The sequence below is a fragment of the Alligator mississippiensis genome, chromosome 4 (genome assembly GCF_030867095.1).
Source record: "Alligator mississippiensis isolate rAllMis1 chromosome 4, rAllMis1, whole genome shotgun sequence".
NCBI classification, from domain to species: domain Eukaryota; kingdom Metazoa; phylum Chordata; order Crocodylia; family Alligatoridae; genus Alligator; species Alligator mississippiensis.
Genome location: NC_081827.1, coordinates 109,022,327 through 109,036,631, shown reverse-complemented (window position 1 = coordinate 109,036,631; position 14,305 = coordinate 109,022,327). Strand labels below are relative to the sequence as shown.

At 42.0% G+C, this 14,305-nt stretch overlaps 1 protein-coding gene across 5 annotated transcripts in view; it reads left to right on the top strand.

Moving 5' to 3' along the window:
• TRIM24 (tripartite motif containing 24) overlaps window positions 1-14,305 on the top strand; it is a 110,352-nt gene that overhangs the window by 38,393 nt on the left and 57,654 nt on the right. For all 5 annotated transcript variants that reach the window (XR_009461754.1, XM_059726457.1, XM_014606554.3 and 2 more), the window contains exon 2: window positions 11,510-11,628. Coding sequence is in view for 4 of the 5 variants with exons in the window: in XM_059726457.1 (XP_059582440.1) it covers window positions 11,510-11,628 (119 nt within the window). In the remaining variant the exon portion in view is untranslated. The remainder of the gene's footprint in view (window positions 1-11,509; window positions 11,629-14,305) is intronic.

Here is a 14,305-nt window from a genome sequence, read left to right as displayed (position 1 = left end):
CTATTACGTACATTTATAAAGTGTTCTAATGTAACATTGAGTTTTTATACTTCAATATAAAACATTTAGAGTTCCACTGATATACCAGTATGCACTCTCATCTTTTTAATTCAGAAATTTTATTTCAAGCTATATAAGCATAGCCTGTTGTCTTTTAGACTCTACAGAACTTGAGGATAGCACCATGTAATTAATTCCTTCTCCACTAGAGAGTAGAAAATCAGTGTGGGATCACAGCAGCTAGCAAGGTTCCAACCTTTGTGATAAAACCCAGCTGATCCCCAGTTGTTGATGAAAACAGAAATGTATAGCTAGAATAACATGGATATTGTGACTGACATGTAAAATATCCATTCTCTGGACCTCTAAGACTAACACCTCAGTGTACTGTTGTCTTCCCATAATTCTAGCTCAGTTGAGTATAAATTTCACCTCAGTTGGCTCTGCTTCTGCCTTGTCTGGAACAAATTTAAAGCAGTTGTGAATTCGATAGGCTGTACAATCTCTAGAATTGACAGTTGTTCAGTTTGGAGAAAATACATGGTAATGTACCAAGTATTATTCTAATAGAAGGAATTCCTTAACACAGAAGCTGGAATAGCATTCCACTGTACTCAAAGTGAAACAGTTTGAGGCCATTAAATCCACAGGGCTGTCCTTAATTTCTGTATTTATAATCTTCACCATCCTAGGGGCTCAGCTGTCAGATAGTGATTGGGTATTACTTGCCAGATAAATTGTTGGTGATGAAATCTTCCTATACATCTTCAGAAACATGGCTAGTAGTGTTGCATCCTTTTTTTTGGATGTTTCTGGGCCTGTTTAGTTATCCTACCCTGGATTCATTCCTGTTTGTGGAGATCATGTTCCAGCTAAAAGTTGGGGAGGTGTTGTTTTGGTTTTTTCCTTCCTTCTGATTGCTTGACCCCAAAAAAGGGAGACAAAGCCAAAATAGTGCAGTAGAAAGCATGTAGGTTATACGAGCACCAAAGATATTACATTTTTTAAAAATAGAACTTGATGCACTTGATTCTTCAGATATTTATATTGAGTATTCAGCCATCTCACCCCTAGTGCAGCTGTAATTAGCTTTCCTCCTTTCAAATGTTCCGCTGCTACCCTGTGAAGAAACACCATGGCTGCTTGCAGACAAAAAAAAAAAAAAAAAAAAAAAAAAAAAAAAAAAGCGCTTTAAGCTTGGCATGCTCTCATGCCAAGCCCAGAAGAGGCATTGCATTAGTTGGATCCAGCTTGCCCAGCATCTGTGTAGGTTGTGAGTTTTAGTGGGGCTTTTTTGGTGCTTTTATCTAATAGCTGATTCAATCAACTGTTAGATGAAAGCGCCAAAAAGGCCCATTGAAGCATCCAGTTTATACAGACTCTGCGGAGTGAGGTCAAACTAACGTGCTGCTCCTTCCAGTAAAGTGCAACTAGTTTGCTTTTTTTTTAATGTCTGTAAGCAGCCTATGTGCTCTAGCCTCCTGTGTAAACACCTAGACTGCTTGTTCTATAACTAGTAACTGAAGGTAAAAACCACTTCAACTCAGTAAATTTGTGCTTAAAAGTAAAATTATTCTTTCCAACTAAACTTTGGCTTTAAATTTTATTAAGCACATGTTTAACTCGATACTTGAGAATTTAACTTCAGTGGAAGTGCTTGTGTGTTTAAAACCAAATATGTGCGTAATGTTTTGCTAACCTTGACTCGGATAATCATAATGTTTATTGGTAATTTGTAATAAGTAACAAAATGTTCCACCCCTCCTCTTCCTTTGTTTTCCGATAGGATGTTCTTATTTCTAGGTTCTATATAAACTTTTCCCCTTTCTTACCATGACTGATAGTTTTAATGACCTTATATTTCATTTAATACGTTCTTTAAAAAAATCAAGATTTCCTACCTGGAGAGGGAGACGATGAGAAAATAATCTACCTATTATTCTTATTGCTTAATGTACACTGGAAGATGCTCAGATACTGTGATAAAGGCAGGATAATAACTTTACATGGGAGGTATTTTGATACCTGTAGAAACATTTTTTTACGCTTTCTTTTTACACTTATACATTTCCTGATGGATGAAATAATAATAGTGTCTGTCTGTCCGTCCATAAGCCTGCACCTCCTGAGCCTGGCTCATTATGCTTTCACTCTTTTAAAGCTACTTGTACACACAGTTGTAGGGAGAGAACCTAAGAGATGTGACCTGAGCGCACATTAAAAAATGAAGACACCAGAAGGAAATAAAAAGGACTGAAGAGTTTGGCTTAAAAAAACCCCAAATCTCATTATTATTTTTAGAACCTAAGCAATAATTTGAATGCACAGGGTTAACATTACTCTGTTTAATGAAAATACTGATAGATAGTACTGAACAAATTACTGTTTTAGTTTCTATTTTAGATTCATAACAAGTGTCTCTATAATAGTTGATCTGTCCTCACAGAAGAGTGAGCTCTAGTTTATAACTTGTGTTGCTCCTTTTCTTGAGTCCCATGCACTCATATCACCTAAGCATTGTAGGGTTTTTAACTCTCATTGGGGTGGAAGCACAATTAGCACACCCCGTGAACTGCTACTACATCTCCATTTTCTTTATCAGGTGTTATGAAAATCCTTCCTTAGTCTTCTCTTCTCCAGAATACGTAGTCCTAGATTTTTTTTCGGTTTTTCCTTCTAGGAAGTTGAGGTGTCTGCTGGCCAATTTTCACAGGTAGACCATGGAACTGGCAGCCATTTTTATCGGCAGAGCACGGTGCCCACCCCCATGCCTCTGGTCAAGGGGCCCTGGTGGCCCTGGCCCTCATCACTTATAGGATGTCCATTATGCAAACCCTGCCCCTTCCCACCAATTGGTGGGGGTGTGGCTACATGACTTGATAGCCCTTGCAGCCAATCAGTGGCACGGGTCAGAGGCACTTGCTATGCTGGCAGCCCCCCTCCCTTGACCCCTCTGGCAGGCTGTGCAGCCAGGCTTCAGTGACCATAAGGGCTTTTATTTTTGGTGATTTCCTTTCCCCAGGAAGCCTACCAGAAACGCAGAGCCCATGCTTTTTTTGTGGGGCTTGCCCAAAATCGCAGTTTCTGTGAAAATCACAAAATCATACCTTTGGTAGGTCTCTAAGGTTGTCATTGGATTTATGACGCAGATCTTGCTCTGGGTGGACCCAAACCCTCAGACTGACCACAACTTCTTCCATTTGATAATAGCCAAATGTTATTGATACACAGTGATGGCAGATAAGAACAATGCTGGCAAGGCAAACAAAATACTACTGCCCTGCCCCCCAGATTCTATATCTATCAGTTCTAGGGTTCACAGAGGAAAGGCACACCTGGCCAATACCTGAGCTTCACCCTGTGATTCTTTCTTGAATGTCAGGTGTTAGCAGCCTTGGAGATTGAGGACTGAGGCCTCTCCCACCCCTCATCTCCCTTGGGGTGGGTGAGATGGGTCAGTGGGATGGCCTTTGTCCATAGTGGTTTTGGGATCCCTCCCTCAGGGATCTTTTGATACTCTGAAATCACTCTTTTTGTATTCTCTTTCTCCTCTGACTCTTAATTTCTGGGTACCATTGATTGGTTTCCTTGTGGTCATCATACTGTCGACATTCTGTTCTGTCCTGTCAGCTTATTCCTTCGTTCCAACAAACCCATCACATGCATACTACTTAATTTGGTTATTTACTGGTGTCTTAATTTGAGTAACCCCAGCCTCCTAATTTTGTCTGTCCACCAAAACTGGAAATCCCAGGGGCCTTGCAGCTGGTCGCGGTCCGTATCTCTTGTTATGGGTTTTCACGGAACAGTATGTATGGTACATGTCTTTGATTTCCCAGTCTGTTTGTCTGCTGGTTCCAGACACACTGGCTGCCTTGAAGGCTGCAACTTTGTCACAAACAAATTTTTAGAAACCAATTAACCCTTGCTGTTGCCCTGGACCATTCTTCTAATACAATATCTACTTTACCTATAAGCCAATTCCTAAAAGCAAGTCTTTAAATATAATTTCTAGTCATCACCTAACAATAATCAATGATGTAGTAACATTTGACCCCAAATGACCTATATTTGAAAAAGAACCAGCAAGTGGGTTAATTGCTACCGTGCCACCCAGAGTGTTTAATTAATCGAGTTAAATGTGTACATATTTCAGTGTTGTTGAGTTTTTGTGGAATACGAAGGAATTTCCCTATTGTAAAATCCTAGTGTGATTTCCATTTTATTAAGTTTTGTTAACAGATGAGACTTATTTCAAAGAATTTAATATGACCAAGGTTTTATGGATCATCTGCCATAAACTGTACACCTTTAAGGGAAAAAGGGGCATTAGGAGAAATATTAGAGGGAATAGGAACAGTTAATGGTCTTTTGGGTTCATGAATGTCAATTTAGAATAGAGTGAATATGGAAAAAAATTAACGTGTATAGTTCATGTGCAGCAAGAAACTGCCAATCATGTTGCTAATCCCATGATTTCTGGCATAGATGGGTTAGCATAAGAAGAGATTAGTGATATTTATCTGCATGAAACTGCTCAGTTGTTTAATGAAACCCAGCATAAAATTAATAAGCTAATTGGTTTTCACAATGAATGAGTCAGGGAAAAATACTGGGGGGAGGGCAGCAGGGAGAAACGGTGGCATGTGTAGATGACAACCAGTACTGGATGATTATAATATGAGAATAAGAAAATGTTCCTCCTATGGTAAATATATTTTAGATGCCATTTCACAAGAAATTAAAAATATAGAAATGGGAAAAATTCTTAATCAGGATCAGCAACTTACTAGCTGGTATTGTCCAGTTATCCTTATAACATTAAGGGATGTTTAGATCACGATCTGAAACAGTCTCTCACATGCTCTGTAACTTGACGTTTGGGTTCAGTCACAATTCACCCCAGTTATAAGTGTTATTTAACTCAAAATTGTACCATGTTTAATGATATGGTGATTTATTTTACAATACCAGTGTCTGTATTTTGATCCTGACATTTGATGCGTTTGTAAACTTGGTAACCCTTCATTCAGTCTATTGGTCATTTGGAAGATGGCATCTAGGGGTCTTGCATCTGGGCGTCTTTACTTGTGAGTTATCATCCAAAGTTTCAATTGTGGAAAGTGCCAACGATCAACTATTGCTCCGGAAGCAGGTGTGGTATATATGCTGCTGCAATGTACCCAGACTGCCCGAGGTCAGCTTAATGACTCGACCACATGCATCATAAAACTGAAGAAATGGAGATGGCAGAATGAAAGGATGGCCTGTGTAGATGACAACTAGTGCTGCATGATTACAATATGAATACTCTTTATGGGGGAGAAGATGCCAAATCCATATGTCAGATTTTTGCTTTAAACCTGATTTCTTAACTGTAACTGTCAGAGACACTGTATAAACAAAAGAGGGATTGTTAAGAATTATTTAGGAAACCACCCTAATATAAAAATCATAATAGGATTCTGAACTTTGGGAAGAATCCTATCAAGTGGAAGACTCCAGTTTGATCATTTTCTTTGACTCTTTATGTCTTAACCAAGCTTAAGTCAAGAGAATGCAAGCAAATGTTATACTATATTGCCATTAAACAAAAGGTTGAGGGCCTAATACAGTCTGCAGAGGACACCTAAAGGTGTGAGCCATTTTAGAATATTGAAGAATATTGATGGGGGTAGAGGGGACTAGGCTAAAGGTTGCAAGATTGCTTTGAGTACATTTTAGTGGTTTGATGCAGGACAAGGCTAGTTTTAGACCAGTTATAGCTTAGATAAGGAATAAAAATAGTCACATGAATATGTAAGACCCACTGGGAATGTTTTTGGGCTTACCTTATTTAGTAAGATATTTGATATTTTAGCCACACTTACAGTATAAAAATCTGGGTTCATCTTAGAATCATCTCTCTCAAGCCTTGAACTCTGTTTCTTGCTGGATAGCTCACGTGCATATGAATGAAGTATTACAGGAGCACCTATCTTAAGTTTTAATCTAGGTGAGAAGTCCTCTTCTGTAATAGGCTGGCCACATGTTAGAGGCTTTTGGAGACTTTAGGACTTTGAGAGAATTTTTAAAATATATTTTGAATGTTAATAAGATTGTTTTGCGTTTTGATAAATGCACATCTTATGTATTTTAATAGCTTGATGTGCATACTCTGTACTGGTTAGTCATTTGTGTCTTGTCTGTTTTATTATTGCACTTGCTACTAAAAAATTTAAGTATCTGTATGTTTGCGAGTATTTAATTTTGGTGGGATTGGCTCTTCAAGCCTTTCTTGGTTCTCAGAATATACCTGAGGGTTAACACCAGTTGTATGCAAATTGTACCTTGGCCTTCCTGACTTGCTCCCTGCTTGCCTGTGATGCACTTTATACTTTTGCCTAGTAATATAGCCAAACTTCTACTTTTTGTAGAAATTCTTTGCAATTATAGAATTTCTTTGCATTTCAGCTCATTGAAGAGAACACTGTTTAGTCTATAGCATGAGGATATAGAGCATGGTGGCCATGTGCCCTAGCTTGGATCACATGTTGCCTACTAATTGAATGCATAGTCACTTACATGCTGACTTTTAGAAATAAGAGGAGGAATACCAAGAAAAAATGTAGGTCTCTTCAAGAATGGGAGGGAAAGCTAAAGCTAATAACAGGTAATGCAGGAAGGTTGATTTATTTAGTGCTTTTTTTTTTTTAAACCTTAGTTGTACCTGCTCCCCAAGCCACTAAACAGATGAAACAGCTAGCATCAAGGATGGGAGTGAGAGGGGCAGCGGAGGGGGAGATGCTCTTTCCCTACTTTAGACAAAAGTAAGTTTTATAGATTACTTCTAACAAGCTGGATATTTTCAGGTCAGGAGGGCCTGGTGAAGTGGATTCTAGAAAGTAGGTGAACTGGCAGAAATAAATGTAGCACCGATGGATTCTAGAGGAGATCCCAGAAGACTGGGAAAGGACAGGTACAGTTCCCACGTTTTTTAAGAAGGGGGAGTGGGGGAATAAAGGGGGCCCAAGGAAATTGAATCAGTCAGTTTGCCTTTGATACCTGTAAAGTTTTTGCCTCATCTCCAGCTCCCCTCACATCCTTTACTTGCCCACCACACCTTTTGGTGTTATCTGGGAAAGGAGGGAGACTGCCTGAGGGACCTAGCACAAGTGTGCCATTGTGCCAATATCAGGTTTTGGCCGTATTAGCCTCCGCCCTTTTCCCCCTGCTGGACCTGCTAGCTCTAGTCCACTGAACAAACTGAGCTCTAGGGTTCCCAGTTTCTGGTCTGGCCCTTAAAGGTGTACCTCTGTTTCCCCTCATCTTGCTGATCCTCCCTGGACCCTATTCTTGTTCTGGTCCAGAAACAGTGTCTTTTTGCCCCCAAAGGACAAGTCCAGCCCTTTTTGAGCTGTGGGCCCACTTATCCTCAGTCTGCCTTCTGTGGTCACCAAACATCCGTAGGCACATTCCATGGCTTCAAGTTCCACGTGCGGTCTCAAGTTTTGGGTGCCCTTCAGTTACTCCCTTTCTGTGGCCTCCTCTGTCCCTGTAGCCACAACCTCTTTGGCCAGGGGGAAATAGAAGCAGGGAATGAAACCCTCAAATTGCAAGCACTAGTCCCAGCTCAAAAGACGGTCTCGCGCAGGGTTCACCACAGCCCTCAGTGGTGGGTTTCATATCAAAAGAAAAGCCAAACGGATGGTGCCCAGGGTACTTAGCTTGCCCCTTATGCAAGCTCCCAGTTTCCCTTCCCTTGGGGCTGCCTCTGGAGTCCTCTCCACAGTCTGGGCTTTAACACTTTTGCCAAATGGTCCGTCCCCAATAGCTTCCACAGCCTGACTGCCCTTCTGGCCCCAAGGCATGAACTTACACAGGGTTCTCTGGATCACATGACTCCTATACTTCCCTTTTCTGCATCATCATGCTCTGCCAACACCTGGACTTTGCAGCAGTCTTGGTGCTGGTTCATTCAGCTCTGCCTGGACCTGGTGGCCTTCTTGTTGCAGGTTCCCCTGCCAGTGGGTTGAATCCTGTGCTTATCACTGGGGCACAGGCAGAGACGGAATGAGGTGGAGGGGTCACGGTGAAGTGGAAGAAGTTGAGGGGGACAAATGAGGGGGGAAAACACCACAAGGAGAAAGACACCAGCAAGCTCATAGCCATGTAGGGAAGGGAAAAGTGCAATAAGGAAAAGGGGTTGAAGGAGGGGGCTTTCAGTTCTCTCTCTTGCAACATGCTGATAAGAAGTTAAGGAAATACAGTCTACATAAAATACTATGAAGTGGGTACAAAATTAAATAATCCTTCTCAAAACATAGTTATTAATGGATCAGTGTCAGCCTGGAAGAAAGGATCAAGTGGGATTCCCCAGAGGACTGTCCAAAGTCTAATATTATTCATTATCAGGGATCTTGGTTTTCCTTGATTTAAAAAAAAAAACTTGCAAATTCTCTGATAAAACACCAAAACCTGTGATTAAATATTTAAAGGCCCCCACAGCCTCCCCAGTCCTGCTGGTGCACCTCATTCCCTATCCACAGCCCCTGCTCCCCCAGCCCTGCTGGAGGGGGCCTGTAGCTGCCTGGGCAATGGAACCATGGACCTGGGCCTGAAGCCCTCCCCCCCCGCCCGGGCAGGAGGCAAAGGCTGTTTCAGTGGAATGAAGCCGAGGTTCTGCCTGCTGTGGAATCAGGCAGGAGGGGGAAGCACCCCACCATAGCGTTCACTCCCTGGGGACCAGGGGGGACCCATGCCCCCCAGATCTGTGCATGGGGCAGGCACAGGCCGTGTGCTGCAGGCTCCTGCCCTGCTTTCCCCCCATGGGGTCTTTGCAGCCCGGTGAGTGCAGCCTGGTGCAGCAGGGAACAATGGAGCCGTGTGGAGAAGCTGCTCACTGCTGCGAGCCCCATGATGCCCTGGTGACACACCCCCTGTGCGCACGGCTGCAGTGGTGCAAGGTTGTGCTCCTTAAAGTTGCCATGCATGCAGGGGGCATGTCACCAGGGCAGCACAGAGCTCTCAGCAGTGAGCAGCGTTCCTGCACGGCCATGCTCTGTCCTGCAATGCCGGACCCCGCTCCATGCCGCACATGGATCTGGGGGGGGTGCAGGTCCCTTCTGCCCCCTGGGAGTGCACAAAAGTGGGGAGTCAGCCCCAACCACCCTGCCCTCCGGATGAGCAACCCTGAGCCCTGTCCTGCTCCCCGCTGGGCCCTGCAGCCATGCATTGTGGCCCCAAGCCTCAGGCATTGCCTGGCTGGGCAGCAGCCCTAGCCCCAGCTCTGCCCAACTCCCTCCCTATGGGGCCTCAATCTCTTCTCCTCCCACTTACCTGTGGGAGTTGCTCTCCAGGCTGCCTGGGGCATGCACATGGCACCCCCTGCCTGACCGTCCTCCTCTCACTCCCTCCCAATCCCTTGCAGGCTGAAACTGCCAGCCTGCAGGGAGCTCATTGCAAAACTGCAAAATTCGTGGGTTTCTCTGGTAAAAGGTAAAATCCATGGTTTACTCCGTTTTTCCGTGGGAAATGGAAAACCCAGATCCCTGTTCATTATATTTATTAATTACTTGGAGAATAGAATTGAGCATACTTTCTCTAGAAAATGTTTAGATGACACTAGGTTGGAAGATGCTGTAGATACTTTAGAAGATGGGAGGATTCAAAATGACCTTGATAAATTGAAAATTGTCTGAAATTCAGAAAGGATTAATTCAAAGTACTACGGAAAGGAACAACCCAATGCCTAAGCCCATATGTGGAAAGACTAGCTAGACTGCAATACTAAAGAGAAAGACCTAATAGTTATAATGACTCGACTCAGAAGCTGAATGTAAGTCAACCAAGTACAGACAGTCCTCAGACTTGGGACACAATTGGTTCCTGAGAACCGCATCTTAAGTTGAAACATTGTAACTCAGAACCAATTTTCCCATAGGAACAATGTTAAAAATGGAGGATTGGTTCCTAAGCCAAGGCCCAATACCCTATTTTCACCAAAAATAACCCAGAATTTTGTATTCAGTCAATTATAGATGAGTAATATAGCTATATTAATGTATTTATATTGTAAATAGCAATCATTAATTTGGAAGGACTTCTTTGAGGTGACTTTGATGGACCTTTTGAAGGGCTCTTGGTTGGACTTCTTGAAGGGTTCTTGACTGGAGTTTTCTCAGGGGTCTTGGCTGCAGGTTTTTCTGGGGTGTTGTCTGCTTTCTTAAAGTGTCCACAGAAGTTTGGACAGATGGTCTCCAGGGAGATGGGTGATGCAATGAACTCGTTCGCTGGCATGGCATGGCATCGGATCTAGCGTTGTAAAGTTGAAACTGACCTCAGAAAGTTGGAACAGGGTGTCAATTTATAAATGTTGTAAGTCCTGTTTGTTGCAATTCAAAACATCTGAAGTTGAGGACTGCCTGTTAAATTGTTGCCAGAAAAGCTAGTAACATAATGGGATGTGTTAACAGGGGTGAGAGATGCAAATTGCAGGAAACAACTCAACACTGAGGCCTTACTTAGAGCACTGTATCCAGTTTTGAGTGTCTAATTCCAAGAAGATGCGAACAAATTGAAGAGTGCAGAGGAAAGAAACAAAAATAATCAGAGGGCTAGAAAATATGACAAATAAGTTTAGAGTAGAATAATTTATTATTTAGTTTGGAGAAGATGGGTAAAGGGGATTTGATGATCTTCATGTATAGGAAAGCTTGTTGTGAAGAGTTATTGACCAAGTATTCTCTGTGCCTATGTTGGGGGTGGGGGTGCAGGAGAGGCAACTGAACAAGTAATACTTGAATTGCAATCATTTAAATTGTACTAGTAGGTTAAAGATTAGGAAGAATTTCCTAATGATGAGGTTAGGCAGGAAAATTACCTAGAAAGATTGTGGAATGTTCATCACTGGAAATTTTTAAATTTTGGTTCGATAAACTTCTGTCTGGGATGTATTATAGTAGAGTTGGAGTATTGTAATGGTGATAGTCCATGAAATGTATAAGGGGTGTGTTTTGTTGACTTCTTGGTGTGATTATCTTTTATTGGACCGACTGTATAGTTGGGAGAGATGTTCAGTTAGCTTTTAAGTGCACAGTGCATGATTCTGCCTTGAACTAGAAGGCATCTTGAGGTCCCTTCAAGCCCTGCTTTTCTATGATTCTTTCAGTTACTTTTCACCAAACTGCTGATGTAAAGATGTGTGCTCTTTTTATTAGAAAATGGAATCTGTGAGGTTACAACAGAATGGACTCTTAAACAATAAAATGTCTAATCCCGTTAGGTGATGAAGTTCCTCTAGAACTGGGCGTTGCTCAAAGAATTTCAGGCTCAGACCTGAGTGTGTGGGTTGGCAATGGGTAGGGGAGTATTGGCTTCTTGTTGGTTGGACTTCAGTACCTTAGAAGTACCAACTGCAAAATTTTAAAGTACATATTTGCAAAAGCTATTTCTGAAATTGTTTGATAAATCTTTAAGATGAGAGAACTTATAGTTCTAACGTATGTATTGCTTTACTTTTTTTCTCCAGTTGGTGTTATCCGCTGTCCAATTTGTGGTCAGGAATGTGCAGAGAGACACATCATAGATAATTTTTTTGTAAAGGATACCACAGAGGTTCCCAGTAGCACAGTGGAAAAGTCAAATCAGGTGAGTGCATGAAAATGACTTCAGAACCCTTTGGATGCCTTCATATACTCCTCAACTTCTAGCTGCATGGACTTTGTTTTATTTTCTTTTGGGGTAGGAAAAGCATTAAAACAGATATGCACCATATTTTATGACTGCCATAGGAAATCAGTTAAAGTGTACCAGGAGTGATTTATTTAAAACTGTTCTTAAATTGCTGAGATGAATTGACCATATGGTGACATAAATAAAAGAAATAAAATATATGTATTTGAGTGAAATTTCCTTAGCCCAAGACGAAACATTTTCAGTGGAAGCCCCTGAACTATGGAATTCTTACCACAAGAAACCAAAATGACCCCAGTGTAATTGACCTTAATGTAAAACTCAGTTTCTTTGGTCAGGAAGGGGAAAATAAAACCTTATAAACATTGGTGACACATGATACTAAATAGCTGGATATTCTATCATTAAACAAGAGGTTCTCAAATTTCATAGTGGAAAGTACTTCCCTTTCCTTTGGTAATCATATATATGGTTGGGTATTTGACTAGTCAAATAAAGTTTGGTCAAATATTGGTAAAAAATTGGAGGGGAAAAAAAGCCAGTAGGTCCAAATAATACATAGAAAAAGCACAAACTTTCCATTAGGAAAGGTGTAAAAAAGCAATAAAAATCATATTTCTGTCAAGAAATCATATTTCTGTCAAAAAAATGTAGGGTTTTTTTGTAAAACAGCTATAATCTTTGACCAGTCAAAAAAATGTGCAGTTGGTTGACCAGCTTGCTAACCCTAATCACATAACATCGCTGTGGAACAACAGGAATTGCAAACATGGAAAAAATCTACTGTGTTGGTAGTTTCTTTAAGCACGTTTTAGCAGCTGGATACAAAAAAGGCAACAACAATTGAATAGTTAGGTCTGTACAAGACCAAAACTTATGAACATCTGTAGTCAAAATATTTTTGTCCTTCAGTATGAGTTAATAGGAAGATAAAGTACGTATGTTTTGTAAATTAGTTTGTTGGTTTCTAGGAAATAACTTTTTAATTAATTTAAGCCCTTTAAACATAGGTGCTTTCTTCATAATGGCTTAAAAAAAACAATGCTACAAGAAATGCTACAAGAAATTTTAAAGTGAGATCCTAACTGCAAGGACATTTGAACAATGTTCTTTACCAATGTTTTACTTGAAAGCATCCCTTTTTACTTTCCTCTCATAAGCAGAATATTATATGCCTTGATTTATTTACCATATATTTACAGCAGGGTAAGAGTTTATACAGAGGCATTTACCAGACAGTAATCTGTGCTATAAGTATCTACCCTCATTTATCTTTCACGCCCATAATTTTTTTGGCTTCTGAGAGTAGGAAGACTTGGGTTTAAAGCAACCAAAAGCTTTCATTAACTGGCTTCAGTTTCTCAGGACAGTTAAAACTGCAGATCTGAGATCTGGGCCAAGTCCCGGAGGACTGGAAAAGGGCTAACGTGGTCCCCATTTTCAAAAAGGGGAGGAAGGAGGACCCAGGCAACTATAGGCCAGTCAGTCTCACCTCCATCCTTGGTAAAGTCTTTGAAAAAATTATCAAGGCTCACATTTGTGAGAGCCTGGCAGGGCAAATTATGCTGAGGGGAAACCAGCACGGGTTTGTGGCAGGCAGATCGTGCCTGACCAACCTAGTCTCTTTCTATGACCAGGTTACGAAACGCCTGGACACAGGAGGAGGGGTGGATGTCATATACTTAGACTTCAGGAAGGCCTTCAATACGGTATCCCACCCCGTACTGGTGAACAAGTTAAGAGGCTGTGATGTGGATGACTGCACAGTCCGGTGGGTGGCAAATTGGCTAGAGGGTCGCACCCAAAGAGTTGTGGTAGATGGGTCGGTCTTGACCTGGAAAGGTGTGGGCAGTGGGGTCCTGCAGGGCTCGGTCCTTGGACCGATACTCTTTAATGTCTTCATCAGCGACTTGGAGAAGGGATTGAAATGTACTCTGTCCAAGTTTGCAGATGACACAAAGCTATGGGGAGAAGTGGACACGCCGGAGGGCAGGGAACAGCTGCAGGCAGACCTGGATAGGTTGGACAAGTGGGCAGAAAACAACAGGCTGCAGTTCAACAAGGAGAAATGCAAAGTGCTGCACCTAGGGAGGAAAAATGTCCAGCACACCTACAGCCTAGGGAATGACCTGCTGGGTGGCACAGAGGTGGAAAGGGATCTTGGAGTGGACTCCAAGATGAACATGAACCGGCAGTGTGACGAAGCCATCAGAAAAGCCAATGGCACTTTATCGTGCATCAGCAGATGCATGACGAATAGGTCCAAGGAGGTGATACTTCCCCTCTATAGGGCTCTGGTCAGACCGCAGTTGGAGTACTGCGTGCAATTCTGGGCGCCACACTTCAAGAAGGATGCGGATAACCTGGAGAGGGTCCAGAGAAGGGCAACTCATATGGTCAAGGGCCTGCAGACCAAGCCCTACGAGGAGAGACTAGAGAAACTGGACCTTTTCAGCCTCCGCAAGAGAAGGTTGAGAGGCGACCTTGTGGCTGCCTATAAATTCATCACGGGGGCACAGAAGGGAATTGGTGAGTATTTATTCACCAAGGCGCCCCCGGGGTTACAAGAAACAATGGCCACAAGCTAGCAGAGAGCAGATTTAGATTGGACATTAGGAAGAACTTCTTCACA